Consider the following 24,588-nt stretch of genomic DNA (forward strand, 5'->3'; position numbering starts at 1 on the left):
TTGGGTACTCCTCTCTCATCCAAGCCAAAAAAGCCGCAACAGATGCCTCACTCTTGGTGAACTTATCTTTGAGTATGGAATCGAAGCAAAGATCAATAAATTCACCTCATTCATAAGCAGTGAAATCTTTTTCCTCTGCATCCTCTGCAAAATCAAATGATCAGACAACACAGTTGAAATTCTGAGGAAAGAGATGGAAAGTAGATATCTATTGCATCTCACATTCTTGACAAAAGAGGTTTTATCAACTTATCCAAAGGTGTGTGTATAGCATCACTCTCTTTTATTACTTCGAAGCAAAGATAAATACAAGAAAAAAAATTGGCCTTGCGGGAAATCGAACCAAGCTTTCTCACTTGCTGAGTGAGCACCCTAGACCATTAAAATAGAAAGCCACTGAATCCTCTTTCCTTGGAGATCATGTGTGCTGAACAGGGCCATACATGGACAGCAGACCTAATTCAGGCCAACATTCACATTGCTGACACTGGCAGCAGACAGCAACTTATCCGATAAGTCTGTCGCATATGAGAGTAATTAATTCAACTTAATTTATTTTAAGACTAAGTGGACAGTGATATTTTTTTGACTTATCTCCATAATATCTCGCGACACCCCTTAGCCAATATCGTGGCACCCTAGGGTGCCAAGGCACACCAGTTGGGGAACACTAGGCTAGAGGGATGAACATCTAATTTTTTTGAGTGTAAAGACACTAAAGAGTGAAGTCCTTCCTTTCAGATTATACAGATGTAGAAATGGTGATGGTGGTGAGCCCAATTCCTGTTTAACCTTTTAACGGCCAATGTTCCCAATTGGGAATATACTTTTGATTAATTCAAGAAAAATATTTCTCTTTAACGAAAATAGCTGATTTTTTTTCCCTGAACATATAAGGTTCTGAACTTAATTTAGAAAAGACAAAAGTTATTCGATTCAGCTCTTATCATATCAATTTATTATTCTAAAATCACCCATTTTCAAGGGAAATTATCTGTAAGTTTATGTTTTAATTATTAAAATAGTTTTTGTAAACATACATGCACCTCAATTTTTTTTTAATTGTAGAATATTGCCAAGAATGATAAGAAATGCTCAATGAGAGAGAAAAAAAAATTGTTTGAATTCCAGGGAACTTTTCCTACGATTGTTCCCAATTGGGAACATTGGCCACTACTGACTATTCTAAAGTGCAATGCAGAGGAGTGGCATTCCGAAAAAACAATTTATTGCTTTTTCCTTCTCTCTGGTGTGTCTCAAAAGGAAGGAAAAGTATCAAATTTCACATTCCGATGTTTACATGCAGCACCCCCTTTTTTCTGACTGACTTTGCCCCCCTCCGCCCCCTCCCTTCAACCTTCCCTCTACGTTTTGAGTAATTTTGTTGGTACGTTGGTCTTTCAGTTCTCAGTTGATATCTGGTCTTGTGACTTTCTACACTTCATTTTCCCATCTTTTTTGTTATACTAGTAGCTTATTAGACTGAGTTTGAGAGATTCTGATATATCACATCTCTCTGATGATGAATTCAAAATGTGCCAGCTACTGCCTGATGAAAATGAGCGGGCTACAGATGAGGAAGATATCGATGACAACATGCTTGGCCCGGTCGTTCCTGCAGATGTTTGTGGATATCTGTGTTTTAAGATCATAACGTAGTTCATTTGTGGGTGAATTTGTAGATCCTATCAACATGCCTTCTACATCAAAATTGCCTTTCAAAGATCAGATAATTACCCAGTCAAAAAATAAGAAAACATCATGTGTCAAGTGCCAAAAGACTAAAATTCATGCAACCGAAGTGGAAAAAAAGTACTGCATTCGACAAAAATATAAGTGAACCTACTGAAGCAATCAGTCATAAGTTTCCTGAGCTAAGTGCAAGCCGACTCGATTGATATTTTTTTCAAATTTTTACCGCAAGAGTACCTCAGTTACTTGGCTGAGATGACAAATATTTATGTCGCACAACATGGATCGAATTTAAAAATTGAGTGGAAAAAAATCGCAAAGTTTTTTGGATTGGTTTTGCTAAGTGGGTATCACAGAATACCAAGTGAAAATTATTACTGGAGTACTTTCAGTAGACACAGCAGTACCGATTGTCCCCACTGTTATGCCGAGAAATAACTTTAGAGACATAAAAAATAACTTCCATTTGATGGATAACTCTTTCTTACAACCCGGTGATAAGTTGGCTATCTATGATGAATTAAACGAAAAATTCACACACATTCGGTTTGGGTTGTTCCATGATAAACTAAGCATCGATGAATCAATAGTACCGTATTACGCTCATCATTCAAGTAAGATGTTTATATGGGGAAAACCGATTCGCTTTGGATTTAAAATTTGGATGATTTGCTCAAATAATGTGGTTTCCCATATAAAATGGAAGTATATGCTAGTAAGCAGTCATCGGAGCATGTGCCTTTAGGTACCAGAGTTGTAAATAATATTTTCTCTCTCTTTATATTTTTAAATAATATCTTTTAACTTACCAAGGGATCCATACAAAAACCTAAATCCGTATGTATGTATTCTTTTGTGAATTTTAGACCAGCATTTCAGCTGATCATAAGCTCTTTATTATAATCCAGATATACATGCCTTTTGAGTGTATTCGAGAGAAATTTATTTCCATCATTTTTAAAATTATATATGTATATTCTTTAATTTTTAAAATAAATTAATTAAATGATGACGAATTTTGCATCATCCTGTAAGATGGCTTCACTGCGAAAATTATGTTTAGTCAGATCCGGCCAATGTTCCCAATTGGGAACATTCAAGAAAACGCATAGGGAAATTTTTTTTATTCAATTTCTCGATTGATATCTCTTAACTAAAAAATCAGAAGGAGAAATTAACAAAAAAAATAATGAAAATCACTTGGAATCTGAATTCGGCCGGTAAAAGGTTAAGTGTTTGTCAATTTGTGGGTGAGTGTCTGTTATTTTATTATGACATGATCATTGGCTAAATAATATTAAAAATGCAATTGCATTGTCCATAGCCCCTAAATCCTACTTTAGGATCTTTTGTGGGTCACTAGTCAGATTTTTCACGGTGTCCTCCATAGCGAATTTACAGTATAAAAAAACAAAAAAATGATAAGAATCCTCTACGGCCCTGTCTGCCCCACCTTTGTGCGGTCCAAGGCATTGGTAATGTTATTCTCAAGAGCAACACAGTTTTTCTATATTTTTCAAATGAAGGCTTTTTATATTTTGAGCTCGTTTCTGCATTGATGCTCCTAACAAACTCCTAAATATACAATTTTCACTTGTGAGCTATTCATGAAATTTCTATAAGTACCAGCAGAATGGCTTAAAGGTATACATATGTCTCCTTATCTTGACAAACCAAGCACTAATTCGATTTTTGATCCTTATATTTTGGAGGGAAATACCATGTGTGGTGGAAACATATTGCTGGGCATTCTTCAACAATGATAGAAAAGTAAGTTGGCAAACAACAAATGACATTTTATTCCATCAAAATCTATGTAAATCATATATATACAGTGTGCTGTTCCCTGAAGTGCAACATCCCATATATTTTTCAATATCAACAATAAATTTTTGTTTGTCATGCAATAGAAATTAAGGTTACTTGCTTAACATAACCCTCTTAAAATTTTTCCCCTCTGGATATTTAAATGCTTGCCAATCAAAGGCGAAGACATGAAAAAGAAACATTGAGGGTAAAGGCTGAAAGTGGTTGGTTGTCTGGTATAGATGGGCGCATATGCGGGAGAGGGAAGGTGCATTGCATTGTTTTTTTCAGAAATTATTGGGGGAAGGGGGCACTCACACCCCCTTATAAAATTTATTGTGGGGGGATAAAATGGCTTCAGCTTCTAGATTCTGGTGTCTATGTTGCCAATAAAAGGGTTAATTCAATTTAGTGTCCTTGATTGTGCCTAGTTTATGATCTAGCACAGTGGTTCTCAACCGGGGTTCCCAGGATATTCCAAGGGGGCCCATGGAGGAAAATATCGCAAAAGGAGAGCCACGGCTGCTGATAAGGGGGCCATGGAGAAATTTATTATAAGAATGACTAAAAAATTTAATTTAAAAAAAATGCATAGAATATTTGTTTCGAAATTTTCCCCCTATTTAAGTAACATCAACATAAAGATTTGATTGATTAATTTTTGATTGGTTGGCAGGATATTTCAATGCCGAGTATAAGGATCTAAGCTCCAAAGCAGAATGTTTTGCAATGTTCTGCAACGAGCCCTCAGCTGACTGATCCCCCAAAGCAGACTGAAAATGTTCTGCGGTAAAAATTCTCATATACATAATAGCGTTTTTCTACACTATTCTTAAAATTCTTCCAGATTGTTCTGCAACAGCACTGGTTGTTCTGCGACGTACGTCGCACATTTTGGCGCATTCTGCTTTGGGGGAATCTGAGTAGTGGAAAGATGATACTTAGCATTTGAAGTATCAAAAATTTTAAGAGTCTCATGAAAACAAGCACAATGATTTTTTTTGTGTGTGTGTGCATCCAATTTTTCATAAAAATCAGAGCCTTTGTCGTAACCTTGTGTTATCAATAATTATAAGGTTTCGAGATGAATGTATTTATATATACAGTGTCAGTTTATTGACAGTAACATTTATTTGAAGACAAACCAACCAAAAAGCAACATTAAATACGGAAAAAACGGTTTTGTTGGCATCAGGAGAGACAGGGCAACAACTTTGTAATTGGATTTAGATTTTTAGCACACGATGTCCATATAAAAAGTTAACATTTTTATTTTACTAACTATACAGCCCCTTGCAACATGAATGGCATATCTGAGTACTACACATTATTTGGATAATTTTTCTAATTGAAAGTATTCCTGTAGGATGAACGGTTTACCAGTAAAATATCATACGTCTTGTTACCTATGCATCCTGATTGAAAATAATTTATATACCTTTTACTGTGTTGTATTATGTTTATTTTGCTTTTTAAATAATTTTCATAAATTAAAAATTAATTAAATTCAAGCACATATTTATACTTCAAATAATATTTGAATTTTTACGTCTTTTAACGGGAAAACGGGGGTGAGCAGGTAGGAAATTAATCACGGTTGCAAGGAGGCCACAAGAATGAGAAATGGTTTAAAAGGGGGCCATGGGCAAAAAAAGGTTGAGAACCACTGATCTAGTAAACAATACATCAGTTTGTGTTAGCAGTAGCTGCCGGCCTAAATACAGGAAAACAATTGGCCACCTTGGTGCTCTAACTTTAAAAAGTCCTCAGAGATGCGATACTTATGTCAGGAGTCCCACTCAAAAAATTAGACTTAAATTTTATCTACGGGGGGTGTCCCTCTAGATAACATAATCATAGCACAATAATTGCTTTTTGCAAAAATTTCAAATTCAATTTTTTTTTCATAGCACCATCTCAGAATCATGCAAGATTGACTCTAGTCAAAGCAAAATGACAGAAATGACTAAGTAACAAGAACTAATTTTGGCCAAAACAGGGTATTAGCAACTACTGATCACAATATATCTCTCAATACAATATATATCTCTCCTCACAATGTATATTACCTGCTCTTTTTGGAATCTTCCAGAGTTCAGCAAATTATAAAGACATGTAAGTTTTCTAAGAATGACGCTCTTTCGAGACCACTTCCAAAAGCACATTGCAAAACGTGTAAATGACAAGTTCTACAATATAAATAACTCAAGGTGCACCAGATGGTTTTACTGTGTTGTTCATCCCATTTTTAAAAGGATTCGTTTAAATTTTAGTGTTCAATGCCAGTGTAATCGTTTTTGGAAAATGAAGCACTTTCATTTCTAGATCTTTGCTGAACATTGTAAATATTTAGAGAGATATAGATGGCTTTTTTTTCCTCAGCCAGAGATATCAAGGAAACAGTTATTTTCCGGATATTATGCTGAGGTGAGCTCGGAAAGAAAAGTCATCATGTCTCCGCCGGGACTCGAACCCAGGCCCTCTTGCATACTGGGCAAATACAAATACAACGCCACAACAGGCAAAATGCCCAACGAGGTGGCTGATAAAAAGATGCCCATAAAAATATGGATGTCATATGTTTCAAAAATACAGCAACCCAATTAAAAATGCAATTAACACAAATTATAAACAATATATACACATAATAAAATATTATACAATGCCCATAAAGAATACTTATGGTTGTCTTATTCTAAGAATGGATAGCTTCTCGATTTACCCCAACATGTTTATCGTATTTCTTTTTAAATGTGTCAATTGTGTTACAATTACCTCCGGGGGTAAGCTATTCAAATGGCAAGCATGCTACCATCTACACCACTGGAGACACATGAATCTGCCTTCCTAATTTCACTCACTGTGTCGTGAGGCGCTGAAGTAGAGGCATTAGTAGCCTCTCTTAACTTCAGGAAATGGCCCCCGGGTGGGACGGTTTAGAGAGATATAGATGGCTTTTTTTTTCTCAGCCAGAGATATCAAGGAAACAGTTATTTTCCGGATATTATGCTGAGGTGAGCTCGGAAAGAAAAGTCATCACGTCTCCGCCGGGACTCGAACCCAGGCCCTCTGGCATACTGGGCAAGCATGCTACCATCTACACCACTGGAGACACATGAATCTGCCTTCCTAATTTCACGCACTGTGTCGTGAGGCGCTGAAGTAGAGGCATTAGTAGCCTCTCGTAACTTCAGGAAATGGCCCCCGGGTGGGACGGTTTAGAGAGATATAGATGGCTTTTTTTTCCTCAGCCAGAGATATCAAGGAAACAGTTATTTTCCGGATATTATGCTGAGGTGAGCCCGGAAAGCTCACCTCAGCATAATATCCGGAAAATAACTGTTTCCTTGATTGTAAATATTGTTTATGCCTCTGCATGCCCTAAAAATACAGAAGGCAATTGAATGCTATTGGGTATCATCAAAGTCATAAAACCTAGAATAGGTCTATTTACCCAACTGCTTTGTTACGCAAACTATTTTTTCACCTATACACAAAATGTGTACCATAATTTTAAATGATGGATGTTAGTTACTGTCCACGTCTATGAAGTAGTAAGTAAAAAATTATTAATTTTCAACCAGACAAAAGTTTTTAATCACTACTCTACTTGTTGAACCCTCAAACTAAGCAAAAAAAAAAAAAAAAACAGTCCACATACACCTCCCCCAAAGAACCTGAAAAATAATATAATTTACGCTTTGGCTGAATCATTAATTGCAATCTACTACATTTGTATCATTTGGCATTATATTGATGATTCCCTCCTCAATTAAAATGAATTAGACGATAGATGTTGATAGGATTTGGTGAGAAAAGTAGGACAAAACCAAGAAAGTAAGAGATTTTCCCCAAAAGTAGGATGAGTGGGAGCCCTGTATATAAGTAAAACTTTGACATTTACTATCCTACGCCAAACAGCCTTCTTTGCTCATTGTGGGTGTTGGAACGGTCTTTCTGATATAGCATCTTAATGTCCAAAAAAAAGCAAAATTATTTTCAACTTTGAAAAGGTGTCATGAATCCAAAGATGTATATGAACTCACAACATATTTTAGACTTTCAATTTGAATGATTTGTCAAAACAAGATGGGGGCAGGAGAAGAAATGAAGATTTGTTTGACAAAAACTTTTAAAGAGATCAGTGAAATCATGGAAAAAAATCAAACCTTAACACTGAAGATATCTGAAATCTTTTTCTCCAAAACTTTTCCAAGATGTGATATGTAAAAAACCCATTTGATTCAAACACAGAACAAAGAAAATGAAGAGTTTTTATTGCTTAAAGCATGACTTACCCGATAATGTTGTGAGCATAAAATATGTCAAATCAGAAAATGAGTCATAGATGTGACGATATTTCAGCCAATGAGGAACTCCTATAGATAATGGAAATTGTATAAGATGTGTTAATTTTTCGATTTGTTATCCATACATACAGTATTCAAATTTATTAAACTTTGTGTATGATTTTTTAAACTACATGGAATTAATGAATAAAATATACCTAAACGAAAACTTGAATATCAAACTGTCTTAGAGAAACTAAATATATAGGTGAAAAAAAAATCAATTAGCTCATTTCTCAAATTGATTTGACTGACCATGGAAATAAAATGTAATTTCTATGAGATGTTTCACCCTTTTGTTTCAATGTTTAGCTACTTTCTTTAAGCCAAGGATGAAGGATACTTTCTACTACTACTACTAAGTGTTTATACATGTACGGTTAGTACATGCATAAACACTTTTCTAGGGAATTTCTAATGAATTGGTACATGCCATAATGTTCTGAGCCAGGTTGTTTGATTTAAACCATATTGGTCTTAACCATGGGTTTTCACTAACTAAGATATTGGTTATATGATACTTGGTTTTTTTAAAAAAAATCAAATAAAAGTAGCTGAAATATAATTTTTTTCCTTAAAAAATATGATATTGGTTTATTTATCAGCCAAATATTTTTTATTCTTACCACATTTTATATTCTTGGGTTCACTCTGATGCTATATCTTTAAATGGTATAAGATGGTATAAGTAGTTTTTTTTCCAAGAAGTCTCATAAAAAAGTGGCCTGAATGTATATTTTCCATATAAAGTATCTTAGTTAATTAAAAGTTATATACAGAGGCCAAAATTTCTCAATCTTACCACATAACCTTAACCTTTGGCTACATTCTGATGCTCTATATCTTTAACAAAGTCATGAGTAAGGATTGCATTAATGCATCTAATTTAGTGCACACATCTAAATTTAGTGGTGTACCATCTCACTGGGATTTTCCCCCTTCACAAAGAAGCAGTAACAGTAGTGACACCAACCTGCTGGGGTCAGGTGATCTTACAATCCAGCCACCAGCTGTCCCTAAAGGATGAAGACCAGTGTACTACAGTCGAATCCGTTATAACGAACTCCAAGACATACCAGAGAAATCACTTCATTATAATGAAATTTCGTTATAAAGGAATTTCAGGTTGGGGAGGGATTAGAAAAGTGTTTGTTAAAATGACGTTTTCACTATAACGGTATTCGTTAAAACAGGATTCGACTGTAGTAGCTACATTACTTCACAGTCATTTTCTTTCTGATAGAAAGAAAAAGACACGTTTAAAAAGAAATAGATAAATATGTTGGGGTAAATCGAGAAACTATTCATACTTCGAATAAAACAACCATAAGTATTCTTTATGGGCATTGTATTTTATCATGTATATATATTGTTTCTAGTTTTTGTAATTGAATTTTTAATCTGGTTACTGCATTTTAGAAATACAGTAGACTCCCGGTAACTCGACACGTGGATAACTTGATTATCCGGATAACTCAACATCCATTATTCCCTTGGTTGCCCCAATACTAATTTCAATGAAGGGGAAACACTAACTTGACACGTGTTTGGCTTAACTCCGCTTAAGTCGACTACAATTTTGTCCCTTTACTACGACTGGTTTTTACAACTTCCAGTGTTACCATTCTAAGAATTTTTTGATGTTGTCCGTGGGTACTTCGATAATTCTTTGTTTCTTTGTTCTATATGATGGGTCCCTTTTTTGCGCTATGGGTGGAGGGTGGGGGGAGCGTGCATGTAAAGAATGAATGTTTGAAGCCTCTTGGCCAGCCTATCATTTTAGTGCCATATCCGGGACAGGTCTTTCATTCTTTTTATAGTCAAAAAAAGGAGGAAAAAGAAAAAGAGCTCAAGCCTGGTTATACACTGAATATGCCATTTGGTTATCATTGTGAGTATCGACGGCCGTGAATGCAATAGCGAACTTCAAACTTTAACTTTAAAATCAAAAGTTGAAATTTTTGAAAAAAACTAGAATCGGGACAACTCAAAGTGAACACGGCAAAGAATATGGAGTTGCACAGAACCCATTTCAACATTTGCTAAAAATGAGGGGAATTTTTTTTTCAGCATTTGAATTTTCTTATAAACCGAGCAGAAAACGCATAAGAAATCAGAATTCAGTGATGTAGAGGAAGCAACTCTTTTGTGGTTCAAATCCCTCGATCTCATTCAATCCCATTATCAGGGCTAATAATTCCAGGAAAGCAAAAGATTTCACAAAATATCTCTATCAAGGAGATTAGGAATTATCCTAAGTATGAAAACTTTTTACAGAAACTTACATACAAAAAATTTGTGAATTTGGATGTTAGAATGGATGTAAAACTTTCTGTTTTAGATGCAGTTGAAATGATTGATTCTGCATGGAACTTGGGCACGGGTGCCACTATTTGGAACTGCTTCCGTCATGTTGGTTTTTGTTCTGAGTCTTTGGAGAATGATTATTTCTCCAAAGAAAATTAATTAATTAAAATAAAAAGATTATTTCTCCTCCAAAAGATTCCTCCCAGATTAAATGTGGAGAAAGCATAAATATCACTATGGGTGATTGTATCGACGATGAATTTGTGAGTATTGACTCTGATCTCGTAACTTCAGGACTTTTAGCAGACAACGATATTCTAGAAACAATCACCCAAAGCAAGTGCTTCATGTTTCGAAGATATATTATAGAATCAGAAAGTTCAGATGAAAAAGTATCTGCACCATCTCTCCATGATGCACTAAAAACTCTAGATGTGATACTTCACTTCCTACACAGTCAGGAAAAAGCAGAACAACCGTAGTATAAACTGAATAGTGGAGAAAATTTTTTGCTTTCTATCAGAAAGAAAAACAAGCAAATATACTTGATTATTTTTCATGAGGTAAATTTTTTTATACGTTTTGATTCTATTTTGAAACAACCCCGAATTAAAATTAATGAGAATTATCATTTTTTTTAATGCAATTGTTACAATGTATATAATTACGCACACAAAAAACGATCGGACAAAAATTTAGAGTGAAACCTCGCAACCTCGACATTTGCTTAAGTCGACATGTTTGGCGATACTTTTATGGTGTCGAGTTACCGAGAGTCTACTGTATATGACATCCATATTTGTTATGGGCATCTTTTTTTCAACTACCTCATTACCTCATTGGGCATTTTGCCTGTTGTGGCCTTGTATTTGTAGTAACAGATTAATGAAAAATAATCAGCTATATACAGGGTGATTATAATTAAAGTTCGGATTCCAAGCCTATACAATAAGACCTACTGGTCAGAATGACATGAAAATTTGCATGAAATCATGATACTCCTGAAGAAATGGGAATTTCTATGGCAAAAGGAAAGAAAAAAAAGTGCAAGTAGATGATGCTGTACTTGGCCAGCAGTAGGCCTATAGTCTATTTTGTGAAAACTCATCATTTTGGCACTTCAACAGCATGTGTGTGTAGATAGCACAACTTTTATCAAGATGCACATTGAAATACCAGCAAAGCAGCTGCTGGAGAACCATTTTGACAATAACAGGATGACACAACACCTGGCCAGACACCAGTTCACCTGACCTTAACTCTTGCAACTTCTGGATGCGAAGGGTACATCCAAATGTTATGAACAGTGGTAGGATTGCAAACTTTGGTGAACTGAAAGCACATCCACATCATTAACATGAAATACTTGGATCTGTTGTTGAACAAGCATTTTTGTGCTTTCATCTCATAGCCAGAACTCAGTGAACAACATATTTAACATTTCTTGAGTGAGTTGGTTATTTGTTCAATTACTTCATTTTTGTGATGTTTTCTAGAATTATGAAATCGTGCAGTGCTAATTAAGTTATAATTTTGCCCTGACTGGTTATTGTTCCCATTCTGCGAGCAAATTTCCCATGTGTTGGATGAGTACAGTGTCATTAATTTTATATTTTTAAGTATTTTTTTCCCTTTGCCATGTAAAATTCCACTGCTTCAGGAATATTCATGCAAATTTCTAAGTCATTATGACAATGGTTCTTTTTTTACAGTGTTTTGAAATCTGAACTTAAGTTATATATATAATCACCCTGTATATCATAAATCATCGCTAATTAATCTTCATTATTTATGCTTCATTAAGTACATTATATTCATCTAATTTTTATCACAGTTTCTGCAAAATAGCTTCCTAATTAAGTACTAAAAGTAACTGGAGAAAATACCTTTATATTATATGGTTAATGATAACATTAAAAATTTTCTTAAGAAGAAGTAATTCAATGAGTTAAGCAAAAATAATTAAATTACAAAAGTTGGTTTTTGTTGAAAGGTAAGAAATATCTATAGATTAATGGGAATAGTGTTAATTGCATTAATAAACATTTTATTTTAATTAATTATTAGACGTTTGAATGATTTTTCAAAAATTGTATTGTTTTCAATGTTAATGCTATGTAAACCAAAAAAAACCATTTTTTGGTTTTATTAATTATTTAAAAAAAACATTTTTTTTACCAATCCTGGTTCCAAGTGATGTCTTTTCTTTTTCTTGTGAAGGGAGGGAAGGGTGTTATTTTGTTTAATACTCAGGTGTAAATGCGTAAAACACCATAATTTCAGCTTGGAGGAAAAGGGTGTTGACTTCTCCCCTGCTCTCTGGCATGCCAGTGGTTATTATATTCATGCTTTTGTTAAATGCTCATAAATTTTTTTTTTAATTTTATGCAATATGATTCATGTTTGTTATTTGCCATTTTTGTCGCAGCACTGTTATTTTCCATATTCAAGGGTTGAGGACTTTGGCTGCTCTCTCTAAGGGCACAGTAAAAGTGCTTTTGCTATATCTAATTATTGCAAATTCTAAAAATTAACCATTGGAGTGTACGACTGATTGCTCTGCTGTGCCCAGAGAAACAAGCTCTGTGCAAATAAAATAAAACAAAAAATAGAGGGAATGTTACTTGTGACACCTCTAAAGACCCTTTGGTTAAAGCAACTTATCAAGATGGGTTACCTTACTCTGGATCAATATTTTCTTATCAGATTGGTTAGGGCAAACTAAGTTGTTAGGTCTTTTAAAGTTCGTTATAGCACATTTGGCTGCACATTATTTATAGGTGACAAGTGCACTCATGGAAAACCAAAGATTAGCATATATATATACTACACAAAAGGTTTTCTCAAAAAGTATCGGACCATTATTTTATATACGTAAAAAATGAAGTTAAAGAGGCATAGTTTGGTGAATATATGTAGGCAAGCCTATAATGCACATGCTCAATTTGTTTTCTGTCTGCAGGAGCTGTCAATCACTGGCAGACCACAGATGAGTGAGGAAGTGGAACTGAGCATCATTGGATTTTTATTTTTGACAAAATGACAGGAAAACATGAACACTACTGTATTAAATTTTGTGTCAAGCTTGCCGATTCCCAAGTGGAAACAACCTGCAAGATTCACCAGGTCTTTCGAGGATAAAGAAATCGGTACCATATACATAAAGGAGTGGTACAACTGTTTCAACTATGGCTGCACATCAGTGGAGAATGAATCATGTTCTGGTAGGCCCTCAACATCCAGAGATCAGATTATCATTGACCAAGTGAGATTAATGATGACAGTGACAGCATCACAAAGGACCCACGTGATGCAGGATTATTGAGTCATGATCAGAGAGCTTGTAATTAAGATTTTTCTAAATTATATGAGTGGATAGCCCGTGGGCTTCGCGGGAAGCTTAATATGGCCTGCCATGTCTAAAAGGTTGAAGACCCCTAGTTTAAGACGTGAGCAGATTTCCCATTAAAAAAAGTCACTGCACAGACATCAACCACTTCTACGACATTAAAAAAATTCATATAGAATACAACATCAAAAAATAACTTGCAGTTGATTATTATCCAAATTCAGAAGACAGATAGCAGCACTTCTTCAACATACATAACAAACATTACTCAGAAACAAACTTCATGCTAGGTACAGAACACAGCCACACTTCAACATGTACCAATTCATTAGAAGTTCTGCAGAGGAATATTTACAAGTTACATGTAGTGATAGTTGTGTTGGTTGGCTGGAGTTGGTTTTCTGCAGTTTTTCAACTTTGCAGAGCGAATGCAAGCCTGTCGTCAATTTGAAAAAAAAAAGTCTTTCAGCAGGCAGATTTTGCACATGATACCTATACAACTTAAAATTCAGGCATTCACTATTCTCACTTAAAAATACTGAATACAGATGGCAGCTTCAGTAGAGCAATAACAAAGCACAGGTTTGACCACACAAATACATTAAGGCAACACATACACACACACAACATGCATCGAAGGCGGAGCCGACTGATCTAATTTATATGCATGTATATATAAACTGACATTATCATCATCGTGCCCCCTTCCCAGACTTTCAAGTCTATCTCCACCTATGTCCTGCATGAACTGATTCATTAGAAATTCCACAGAGGAATATGTACAAGGTACATGTGTGATTAAGTAGTGGCAGTAGTCACAAATGCAACATCTAATATAAATACAAAGCCACAATAGGCGAAATTTCTAATGAAGTGGCTGAGATTTCATTGCGGGACATGAAGTTACAAAGCCCTATAGCATGATACAATCAGAAAAAACATCAAATTATGCCTTTTTTATTAGAGAGAGAGAGAGAAACAACAACAACAACAACATGAGAAGACAATACCAAATCCTTTCTGGATAATGTCAGTGAGAAGGGACTTCATGTAACCCATGTATTGCTCATCTTTCTGCGAGGACCGGAGGGTCTCAGCAGTTCCAGCCTCTTGGAATCGTGCCATCGTGATGATGTATTGCACATCCGAGCAGTATAGATTAGGCTGCAGCACCTTCAAAGAAATCATTGAAATTACAAATAAAATTAATAGGAGCATTTAAGATAAGGATGCTCAATCTTTAGGAGAGTTCAGGATACTTCATTGGTTTGAAAACATGTCACGGGCCACTTAAGTGTATAAGAACAATGCCATATATGGACCACTTAAAGTGATGTGAAACTGCACTGCACCGTATGTAGCTTTAGTGCCCTGGAACTGTGTCGCAGGTCACTTAAGTGATCTGTAAATATGATGTGTTTTCTTTTAAGTGATCCGGCATTGTGCTGCAGGTCTGGAAATGTTCTGGGAGGTCACTTAAGTGAATTGAAACTCTGCCGCAGGTCACTCAAGCAATCTGTGAACATGCTGCGGGTCATTTAAGTGATTTAGAAATGTGCCACTTGACTCATTTTCCAAAAAATTAAGGTTGATGTAGCGGGCTACATCAGATGACTCCGAGGGACAAATTTGGCTCGCGGGTCATGGGTTGAACATGTACGAGTTGAGAGATTAAAACATAATTTCGTCAAAACATATTTATTGTTAAATACTTTATAACCAAGTAACAGAGATGCTAACAAGACTTTGGGGCTAATGAGATTTTTTTTTTCAATCTTGAAAATACAAGGAGCTCCTGAAATAAACTAAGGGGGGCCAAAGAAGGATCCTTGTGTAGGGACCCTATTTCAAGATGTGGAGGGCGGGATTGCTTGAATTTTTCAAGCAAAGGCTCATTTCGCAATAAACTAGAAAAAAAATTATAAATATTCACTTCAATGATGATGATAAAAGACTATAATTAGCTAAAAAGACAACAAACTGCTCACCCTTGCAAAGTTTGTTTACATTTTGTCCTGACGGCTTTGACCCAAATCCAAAACTTTCAAAGTTGCCAGATCATTAACAAATTCCTAGCTAAAATCATCATCTTCAGAAGTAGCCCAAAAAATTTAAACCTGTCCTGCCATCTAGAAAACACAAAACAAACAAACTAGCGTTTAAATTCAATTCAGCTTGTTCCCAAATAGGAGTGCCTGAACCCCTGGAGGTCCACGGCTCAATTGTAAAATTATATATATATATATAAACTAAGCTGAAAAAAAAGAATAAAAAATTAATTGCTTTTGAAGACAATTTTTAATTAAATTAACGCGTAAAGACACGGGTGCAACGTTGGTAGACAGCAGCAGTAATATTGTTATGATTTGACAAAAAATGTATCTGTCGTGACATCTCTCGATAGCAATACGAAACGTTTAGTTCAAACAGTCCAGGCATTGCCATCTTGCATCACATTTAATAGTACTGGGTAGAAGTTCAACTCCATTGTTCGAGAAAATTCTGTTTAGTTGGCTGTTGTTTCTGGGGGTCGATGACAGGCACTAAGACTTCGGGGGGGGGGGGGGGTACACGACTAAAACAGTTTGGGAATCGCTTATCCAGCCGACGTAGTAGTGGTTTTAGTAGTGGTGGTAGCACAACTCGACCACAGAAATACATTAGGTCCAAGCATACACTCAGAACACACATTCCGGCATGTGCCGATTCGTTAGAAATTCCGAAGAGGAAGGTGTACGAGGTACATGTTCGGTTAAGTGGTAGTGGAGGACAGAGCGGCGGCCATGGCTGGTCTGGAGGTTAAGTAGTAGCAGTAGAGGTTTATTTGTTTTGTTTGTCATCAGTCACACACATTCCCTTCTTTTTTTGCTGAATAAATTAATTTCTTATAAAAGTAATGAAAAAGAAGCGGATATGTCCGATATGCTCTCCTGCGACGTCTTTTCCAAGGACCCACTTGGGAATGGCCTTAATTGCAAGCGGCACCTCGTGAAAAGGAAATTTGGTACAATGATTTTAAAGAGTATTTGAATTGGTAGGCAGGCATTTTTACGGCAAGGAAGGGGGGTCTCTTCCTGGTCCCAACCAGGGCCGCAACAAAAAGAAGGCAGGATGGTCTGGTGCCCGGGGTGCTGAGTTTACTTTTTTTTTCTATTGAAAATTGCGGTGGGGGGGGGGGAACTGGGAAAATGGCATTGGTCCCGAGCGACAGAGTAAATTCTCATTTCTAGTTGCAATCCTGTCCAGAACATCCCTCTCTGGCACACTATTTTGCCACAAACTCTTTGGGTCACTCTTTTGGCTGCTCACTGACCCAGTACCCCGCTCTCTAAGAATATAGAATAGGAGAAAGATGGTAAAATTTGTTTTGCTAGCAGAGGCGGTTTTATGGTTTTACCCCCACTAGCAAAACAAATTTTACCATCTTTCTCCTATTCTCCAACCCGAGTAGCGTGGTGGTAAGATGATATCCCATTCAACTACTTTTCTTGACCACCCTTAACTTAAAAATCTGCCGCCCCTCCGAACTTATCACCCTCGGCTGTAGTCCAGTGGGCCCCCCTCCGTTAATATGCCTCTGTTTGAAAGCCATAGTAGCCATTAAGCAAAAAAAGCCATTAAGCAATTAAGATTTTCCTCATCCATGATTTTAGTTACAATTACTAAAGCACAGGGTCGCAACTAGATGCTTAGTGAAGCTGGAGCGCACTTTGGGACCCCCTTCATGCCCCCCCCACAAGGGGTGGGCTGACAAGGCTCCAGCCCTGGGGCCCGGGAGGATTTTAATCTTTTTTTTTTGTTTTTCACGCTATAAATTCATCATAAAGGGGGCCCCGTGAAAGTCTGGTCGGGGGCCCGTAAAAAGATCCCAGCCTAGGGGCCCTGCTCCAGGATGTGGGGGCCATGGCCCCCCTTGTAATGTTGGAAGATAGGTCAAAGGGTGAAATTTGTGCCCCCTCTTGTTCGTCGCCAGCGTACCAGATCGGACAACACGCCCCCCCCCCCCAGTTGCAGCCCCGCTAATGTACCTATCTTCGTTGGAAATTGGGGGGTGGGACATTTTTACAAAAATGCTGAGAACACATGAATTTGTTTGTCACGAGATAAGTGTCTTGTTTTGTGAATTTTGCGTTTTTTTTCGTGAATTTTATTCTGTTTTTCCACGTTCTACAGAATACTTTTTTCCTTCTTTCTTTTGATTCTACACATATTTATAAATCCATCCATTGATACGCACGACTGATCACGTGTTTTTAACGAATCTTTACTTGAGATTCATTGATTGGGTCGTCGGGCAGACCCTACCAGGAGCCCTCTTACGCGTATACTCCATATTAATGAGATCTAGATGCGTACTATAATTATAGGTACTATGGCTAAACCACACATACACCTCGTCCGTATTCCTCCGCGGAACCTCAACGGATAGGTACATGTTGAAATGCGCGTGTACGTGTTATGAACCTAAAGTGAAGTTTGTTTCTGTAAATGCTTGTTATAGTATTGCCACCTATTTTTCGAACTACGAGTGAAGTGTAATGATTGAATATTTGTTCCGTAGGTCTGTTGTTCTCTTCGGCGAGACTTTTTAACGAGGAAATCGGTTCGCATTCGCATCTTGAAGTTGGGAACCACAGAAAACCAACTCCAGCCGACCACCATTGTTGTGCCGGTGGGGTTCAAATACGGGTAATCGTGATGCGAGTCTGTCACTATGACTATTCGACTACCATAGCGGCTATAATTAGGTATTAGCTATAATAAGTTCTTTCATCTAAGCACTATACTTTTTGAGAATAGCAACAGGCCTACAACGGTATGGACATTCCAATAATCATACTTCATTTGCAATTTTAAATATAGGTGGCAGCACTGAAGTATACGCACAACGCTAGATACGCATCAAACTGTTAGGTACACACGCGCAATACTTCCGGGACAACCCATTCGGTACTAAATTGTCCATCGCGATAGATCGCAATTGTGCTCGGTTTGAAAGGAGAAAAAGAAAGATTTTTGAGAATAAATAAATATGTAGACCGGTAGGCTGGTACTTCTCGACTATTTGTGGTGGCTTATACTGAATCTTTCAATTACTACGTAAACTGCTAGTCAAGACGGTACTTCATCTTCACGGTATCTATCATGTTCTTGTAGGATGGTGCAACTCCTCATATGCGGTTTTTAGATATATCGCGTGTTACGACAACATTTCTCTGACATTCCAATAATTTACTCATTAACCCCCCCCCCCTCCCCAACAGAATGATCATCAATAGCCCCTGATTTTAATCCCTTATGCTTTTGGTTGCGAAGATTTCTTAACCACTTTAAGTACAAGCTTTGGGCAAACAAATTTGGATATCTTTATTTGACGAATCTGCGATAAATCTGGTAACCTCGTCCTAACCTAACCGCACCTTAGAAAAGGAAGAGTAAAAGAAAAAGTATGTGAAATTAAAAAAGTATAACAGATAAGGTAGATTTCTTTTTAGAGTCTCTTTTCACCCTCATCCTACGCGTATTCTCTTTCAATCTTACATGCATATATTAGAGAGATACATTACATGTGTGGAAAAAAAATCCTTAACAGAAAGAAAGGAGGGAAGGAAAAAGCAATGTCTGCAGAGATAGGGTTACTATAAAGTTTCGCGGTGATGCAGAGAGAGAAGAAAGGAAAAACAGAGAACTTGTTTGAATTTACTCCACTGGCGTTTGGATGCAAAGTTACGTCCATGATTGTAAAGGGACCCGATATAGAAACTTTTATAAATCTAATAAGTTACGGGTGAAAAAAAAATCGATTCCCATATATTGTGAGATGACATAGGAAATGTGCAACGCATTCAGTTTTTGGAATATCAGAATGGTGGGCACATATTGAACCACACATTCATAATAAACAACAAGCGTTGTCATAATAATAAACGTTTCTTAAAAAATTGATTTGGGCTGTTTCATCTGGCAAGTACCTACTCATTCATTAATAAATATGATAAACTTTTGCAAATCGAAAATTCTTCTCATTAGCGCATTTTTTCTTCAACCGCCTTTACGTACGAGCTTTTGACGACAAATTTAGACGACATGCAGTTGAACTAGCAGAGAAAAACAAAAAAAAGCGGAAAAAGGGTTATTATTTACACAATGGGAAATGAAGGAAAAAAGATGAGAAAAAAATGGGGTTTTCATTCTTTCTTCCTTTCTCTCAGTGAGTGAGAGAGAGAGAGAGAGAGAGAGAGAGAGCGGGGGGGGGGGTTACACCATCTCCCTATATATGTTACACTATGTACTTTTTTAATCCTCGAACCGTAGCGAGGGAGAAAAGATTAAAATATAATGCTGACGTGTAGGAAAAGAAAAAGACAATTTTTCTCTTTCATACAGGGTAGCAATGAGGAAAAGAGAGAGAGAGGGACGAGATACCTCGCTCGTGATCGTTAAGTGGATATAAATGGGAACTGTGATATTTTGTTGTCTGAAGACGAAATTACCCACCAAATGTGTTGTTACGTTTCGTTTAATACCTCACTCACAAGAGGGATCTCAATTCCACACGTTATTTCCAACTCACCCGGAAAATTGAGGCTGCAGCAACTTCAGTGAGTATAACGAAGTTTTTTAATGTAGATTTAGCAAATACAGTAATTGACATTTATTTCTTGACTCGAGACTTGTGATGCGGCTTGTATGATGAAAATACAACGAGAAGGACCGGAAGTCCCATTCAATGCAAATTGGAGTATATGACGCTATTCATGAATCTCACGGCTGAATACAACAAATTCATGTCGCCATTTTGTATGAGTTCTGATAAACGCTTGTCGAATTCCGACGACTCCAGCTCGCAAAAGTACTGCAAGGCAACTGATCTGAGTCTTGGGATGTTCAACGAGTCAGCAGTGACGAGAACCTTCACAACGCTGTCTGAGTCCATGCTAGCGATCAAGACGTTGCTGCAATACGTCATCAAACCTCGAACCTTATACTTGTGAGCTGCTAGCAGCAAATCGTGCGCCTGCGAAACACTAAGAGAATCTAGGTTGGCAGTGTAGAGAAAACGCAGCAGTAACTTGACAGTTTCGTAGCCGAAGTCCGTGACTTCTAATATACGTGGACTTCCGTCACCCACGTCACCCACGACAGATTCGTCTAGCATGGCTGCGAAGACTGGCGAGCGGACTCTTAGTATGCTAGAGTGAACTGGTATCAAAAGTCCATTAACGGACACTGAGGTGTCTGCGGACGCACCTGGTTTTTCATGCAACACGAACAAGTCGTTGGATAGTTTCACGAAAGGAGTGAATTCACTGTTCTGAAAGTTACCACAGGTGGTCGACGACGACGACGTCGTTGAAAAAACACAGTCAACGAATACTACCAGGATATCTTGAGGTAACCGCGATAACAAGTAATCCCGACATGCCATTTTCCTGATGCCGCCCATGGAGATTTGGTCGTGAACACCAGGTTTAATTTCGACGACGGCTCTTCCAAACTCCTCGCCTTTGATATTTCTCAGTGTTATCCACGACCTCGTACAGAAGTATTTACCCACGGTAACCATGAAGCACGAGACGAAACCATTGTCTTCCTTCTTGTAACCTCCCGGGTACATCGCGATGTGATGAGATTTCTCAGAGTTTCCTAATTTGAAGCTATCACTGAGGAGAACATTTCCGACCTCGCAGTTCAGGGTGCTGAAGCCTTTCACTTTCCAGTTGATGATCGAGTGTCCTTGAAGATCTTCCGAATACGTAAGATTCCCCTTGACGGAAATATCTGCCGGCGCTTCCATCGCCTATACTGTCAGATTCTCATCGGGGAGAGAGGGTTTTTACGCCAATCTTCGTTTTCATTACGATTCCACGATATTTCTAGGCTTGACCACGAATCCTTCGGAACAAAATCAAGAAAAACCAATGTCTTTTTAACGGCCACACGTCAACGATCGTTTTTGAATTTCACCATCAATAAATATTATGGACAGACGTAAATACGATCTAACCCTTTCCGTGTTATCCGATGGATAATTGACAATAATTTGATTTGGGGGGGGGGGGGGGAGAGCATGGAAAAAGCAAGCCTCGAAAAGCTCCACGAATAGGGTTGAAGGTTTAATTAGAGTCAGTGAATATATTTTGTTTTAATTTGGAGGGAAATGTGCGAATGCACCACTTCACCATGCGCAGAAATCAGGCTCCAGAGAGTGAAAAGTGTTATTTTTGATCGTTAATATAAACAAAAAGTATAAATCTGCATTTTTTTTTTTAGATTTTTGTAAACATACAATAGCACTTGTACACAGTCCCCGCAAGAGTGGGGCTGACAGGGTTCTAACACTGGGCCCGGGACCATTATCATTTTTTTTGCTTTTTCATACTATAAATTCACTATTCAAAGGGCTCGTGAGAAGTCTGGCTTGGGGGGGGGGGGTCGTCGAAGAACCAAGCTATAGAGGCCCTGCTCCAGGATGTGGGGGGACATGATTGCGTATTTGTATGAGCTCTGTCACCGATGTCGGAGCCGGGGATGCTGTGGGTGCTCACAGTACTTCAAGGTCTAGTTTAAGCACCACAGAATTAATTCGTACTGCGGGTGCTTGAGCACCCACAGTATTTGCATAGGCGTCGGAAGTGTTTTATACCTGTGAGTGATCGGTTTGAGATTTATGCTGAAAATTCTCATTTTCGAATTAATTCTGTGGTGCTTAAACTAGACCTTCAGGTACTGTGGGTGCTACTTTTGGCAGATTTACAGATAATTTGTGACACGCGACAAAGTTCCAGATCACTCAAGTGACGCGCAGCACATTTACAGGTAACTCAAGCGACCCACAGCATATTTATGCATTACTTAATTGAGGGAGGGATTGAGTGACTTGTGACATGTTTTCAAATCAATGAAGTGGACCGCATTTTTCTAAAGGTTCAACACCTTTGGTTAACGAGTGGTTTTTGGCCCATATCTTATAAAGTTCGGAGAGAAATGTCTGAAGCGACAAATAATGGAAAATAAAATGGCTAAGTTTTCTTTTTAAGGATGTGGAGAAGCTTTTGCATGTTTTGATTTGGAGTCTGAGCGTATGTCGCAGTTGATATTTGGGTTTTATTTTTCTGATGATGGGTCGTAGACCAGAAGTTATGGTTATATAGACCTGTGAGTGCCTTGTGGACTCAGTATCAAGATGCTGCTCTAATAAAATAAATCAGTAAATTTGATGAATAAGTAAACAAAGAGACAACTTCAGGGCTCTGGAATGGAAATAGACTATAAAGGAGCTTCTCGTGAGTCAAATTAGGTTGAGAGCCGCTGTTCTAAACTATTATAAAGAATCGAAGATAAACGATGACAAAGCTGCGGTAGCCACGGATGGCAAAAGTTTGCGATCGACTGGTCTGCAATTGTTTCTCCCTGGGCATGGGGTTCAGCTACTAATTTCTAGTCAAATGGCTTGTACATTAAAAAGAGACTTCATTTTTTGAATATGTTTACATTGGATGAAATCAGGTGACGGAGAGATATCATTGAAGTGTTCAAAATTTTCAACGGTATGGATAGGATGGACCATGATTTATTGATTCGCCGTCAATCAACTGCTTTTACAAGAGGACACCAGTATCTTTTCTTAAAAGTCTCGCCACAGAGAGCAACAGGCCGACAACAGTAAAATCTTCAGTCATTACACTTCACTCATAGTTCAAAAAATAGGAGGCAGATGGCAGCACTATAACAAGCATTACACAGATAAAATCTTCACATTAGGTTCACAACACGGACATGCACATTCTACCAATTCGTTAGAAGTTTCACAGAGGAATATGGACGAGGCGCATGTATGGTTTAGTAGTAGTAGTATCGTTTGGTAAGGGACAATTCTAGGTTATGGTGTCGCAGGGAATGTTTCTCTAATAGGGTTGTTGATAAATGGAATAGCTTACCCCCAGGGGGTAGTAAATTCTAACACAGCTGACACGTTTGAAAAGCAATACGATAACATGTTGGGGTAAATCGAGAAGCTATCCATACTTAAAATAAGACAACCATAAGTATTCTTTATGGGCAAAGTATAATATTTTATTATGAATATTATTGTTTGCAATTGCATTTTTAATTGGGTTGCTGTATTTTTCAAATATATGGCATCCATATTTGTTATGGGGATCTTTTTCTCAGCCACCTCGTTGGAGGCGTTGTCATTTTTCCTGTTGAGGCGTTGTATTTGTATTTGATAATTGTCTCCACGGGCGAGAACGACGTGAGAGATTTGATACTTGAGAGCACGGGGCAAGGGGTAGGAGGGTGATTGCTATAAATCTTTGCTAACTTTTTTCCGGCACAGCCCTGCTTCATTTCACGCAACGGAAGTAAGTTGTTTTGCATCAGTCCGGAGTAGTGCTATCTATCTATCTATGTATCTGTATGGAGGACCTTTTACAGTGGGAGAACCAGTGTTATCCGAATTTTTTTTTTTTTTTTTGTGAAGAGTAATTTCACTCCTCTCCAAAATTTTGAGGATTTTAGTTTTGTGAAAAGGGGTATTTTTTTACGAAAAACTGAGTGATAACTCTATTAAAAACATTACCTAACATTTAAAGGAGTATTTTCACTCCTCTACGAAATTTGGAAAAAATTTCATATTGATGCGTGCATCTGGAAGCGTATTGGCAAACACTGGTGAGAAAATGCTTAGATTATAGTCTTATTATTGCTATTCTTTGGGTTTTTTTCCTCCTTCCTATAAACGCATGTTTTTAACAAAAGATTTGACTTAGAATCGGGATGAAAAAAAGAAATATTGTCAAAACAACATTTTTTTTGCTATCATTTAGATCAGACAGACTTACTCAGGCACATCGGATAATACGTCAACGCCATTCATTCACTAAAGACACGTGATAAGGAAAGAAAAGTACAGAAAAGAAAATAAGAGGGAACAGAGAGAGCAAATGACCGTAAGAAATACATGAAGGGGGAAGACGAATTTCGCGATTTTTTTTTCTTTTTCTATTTTGATAAGCGTAATTCCCCGCATGAAATTCATTCGATGACGTCATTGCCATTGTTTTTAGCCCAAGGGTAAAC

General features: G+C 37.3%; 2 protein-coding genes across 2 annotated transcripts in view; both read right to left on the minus strand.

Moving 5' to 3' along the window:
- The window catches only part of LOC149081766 (peroxisome biogenesis factor 10-like), a 28,391-nt gene extending 12,815 nt beyond the window's left edge, over positions 1 to 15,576 (minus strand). Inside the window, exons 1-3 of the mRNA XM_089237208.1 lie at positions 15,492 to 15,576; positions 14,514 to 14,676; positions 7,797 to 7,877 (exon numbers count right to left, since the gene is read on the minus strand). Coding sequence (XP_089093334.1) covers positions 7,797 to 7,877; positions 14,514 to 14,628 — 196 coding nt within the window. The 5' untranslated portion in view covers positions 14,629 to 14,676; positions 15,492 to 15,576. The remainder of the gene's footprint in view (positions 1 to 7,796; positions 7,878 to 14,513; positions 14,677 to 15,491) is intronic.
- Positions 15,577 to 20,230: 4,654 nt separating this feature from the next.
- Positions 20,231 to 21,301, minus strand: LOC149081767 (speckle-type POZ protein-like). Its single transcript, XM_089235894.1, has one exon. It carries the CDS (start codon positions 21,299 to 21,301, stop codon positions 20,231 to 20,233), a length of 1,071 nt encoding a protein of 356 aa, XP_089092020.1.
- Between the last annotated feature and the right edge of the window lie 3,287 nt (positions 21,302 to 24,588).

The sequence above is a fragment of the Pholcus phalangioides genome, unplaced genomic scaffold, assembly GCF_987345545.1.
Source record: "Pholcus phalangioides strain wild (caught in Gottingen) unplaced genomic scaffold, Ppha-v1.0 ptg000009l_1, whole genome shotgun sequence".
Taxonomy (NCBI): domain Eukaryota; kingdom Metazoa; phylum Arthropoda; class Arachnida; order Araneae; family Pholcidae; genus Pholcus; species Pholcus phalangioides.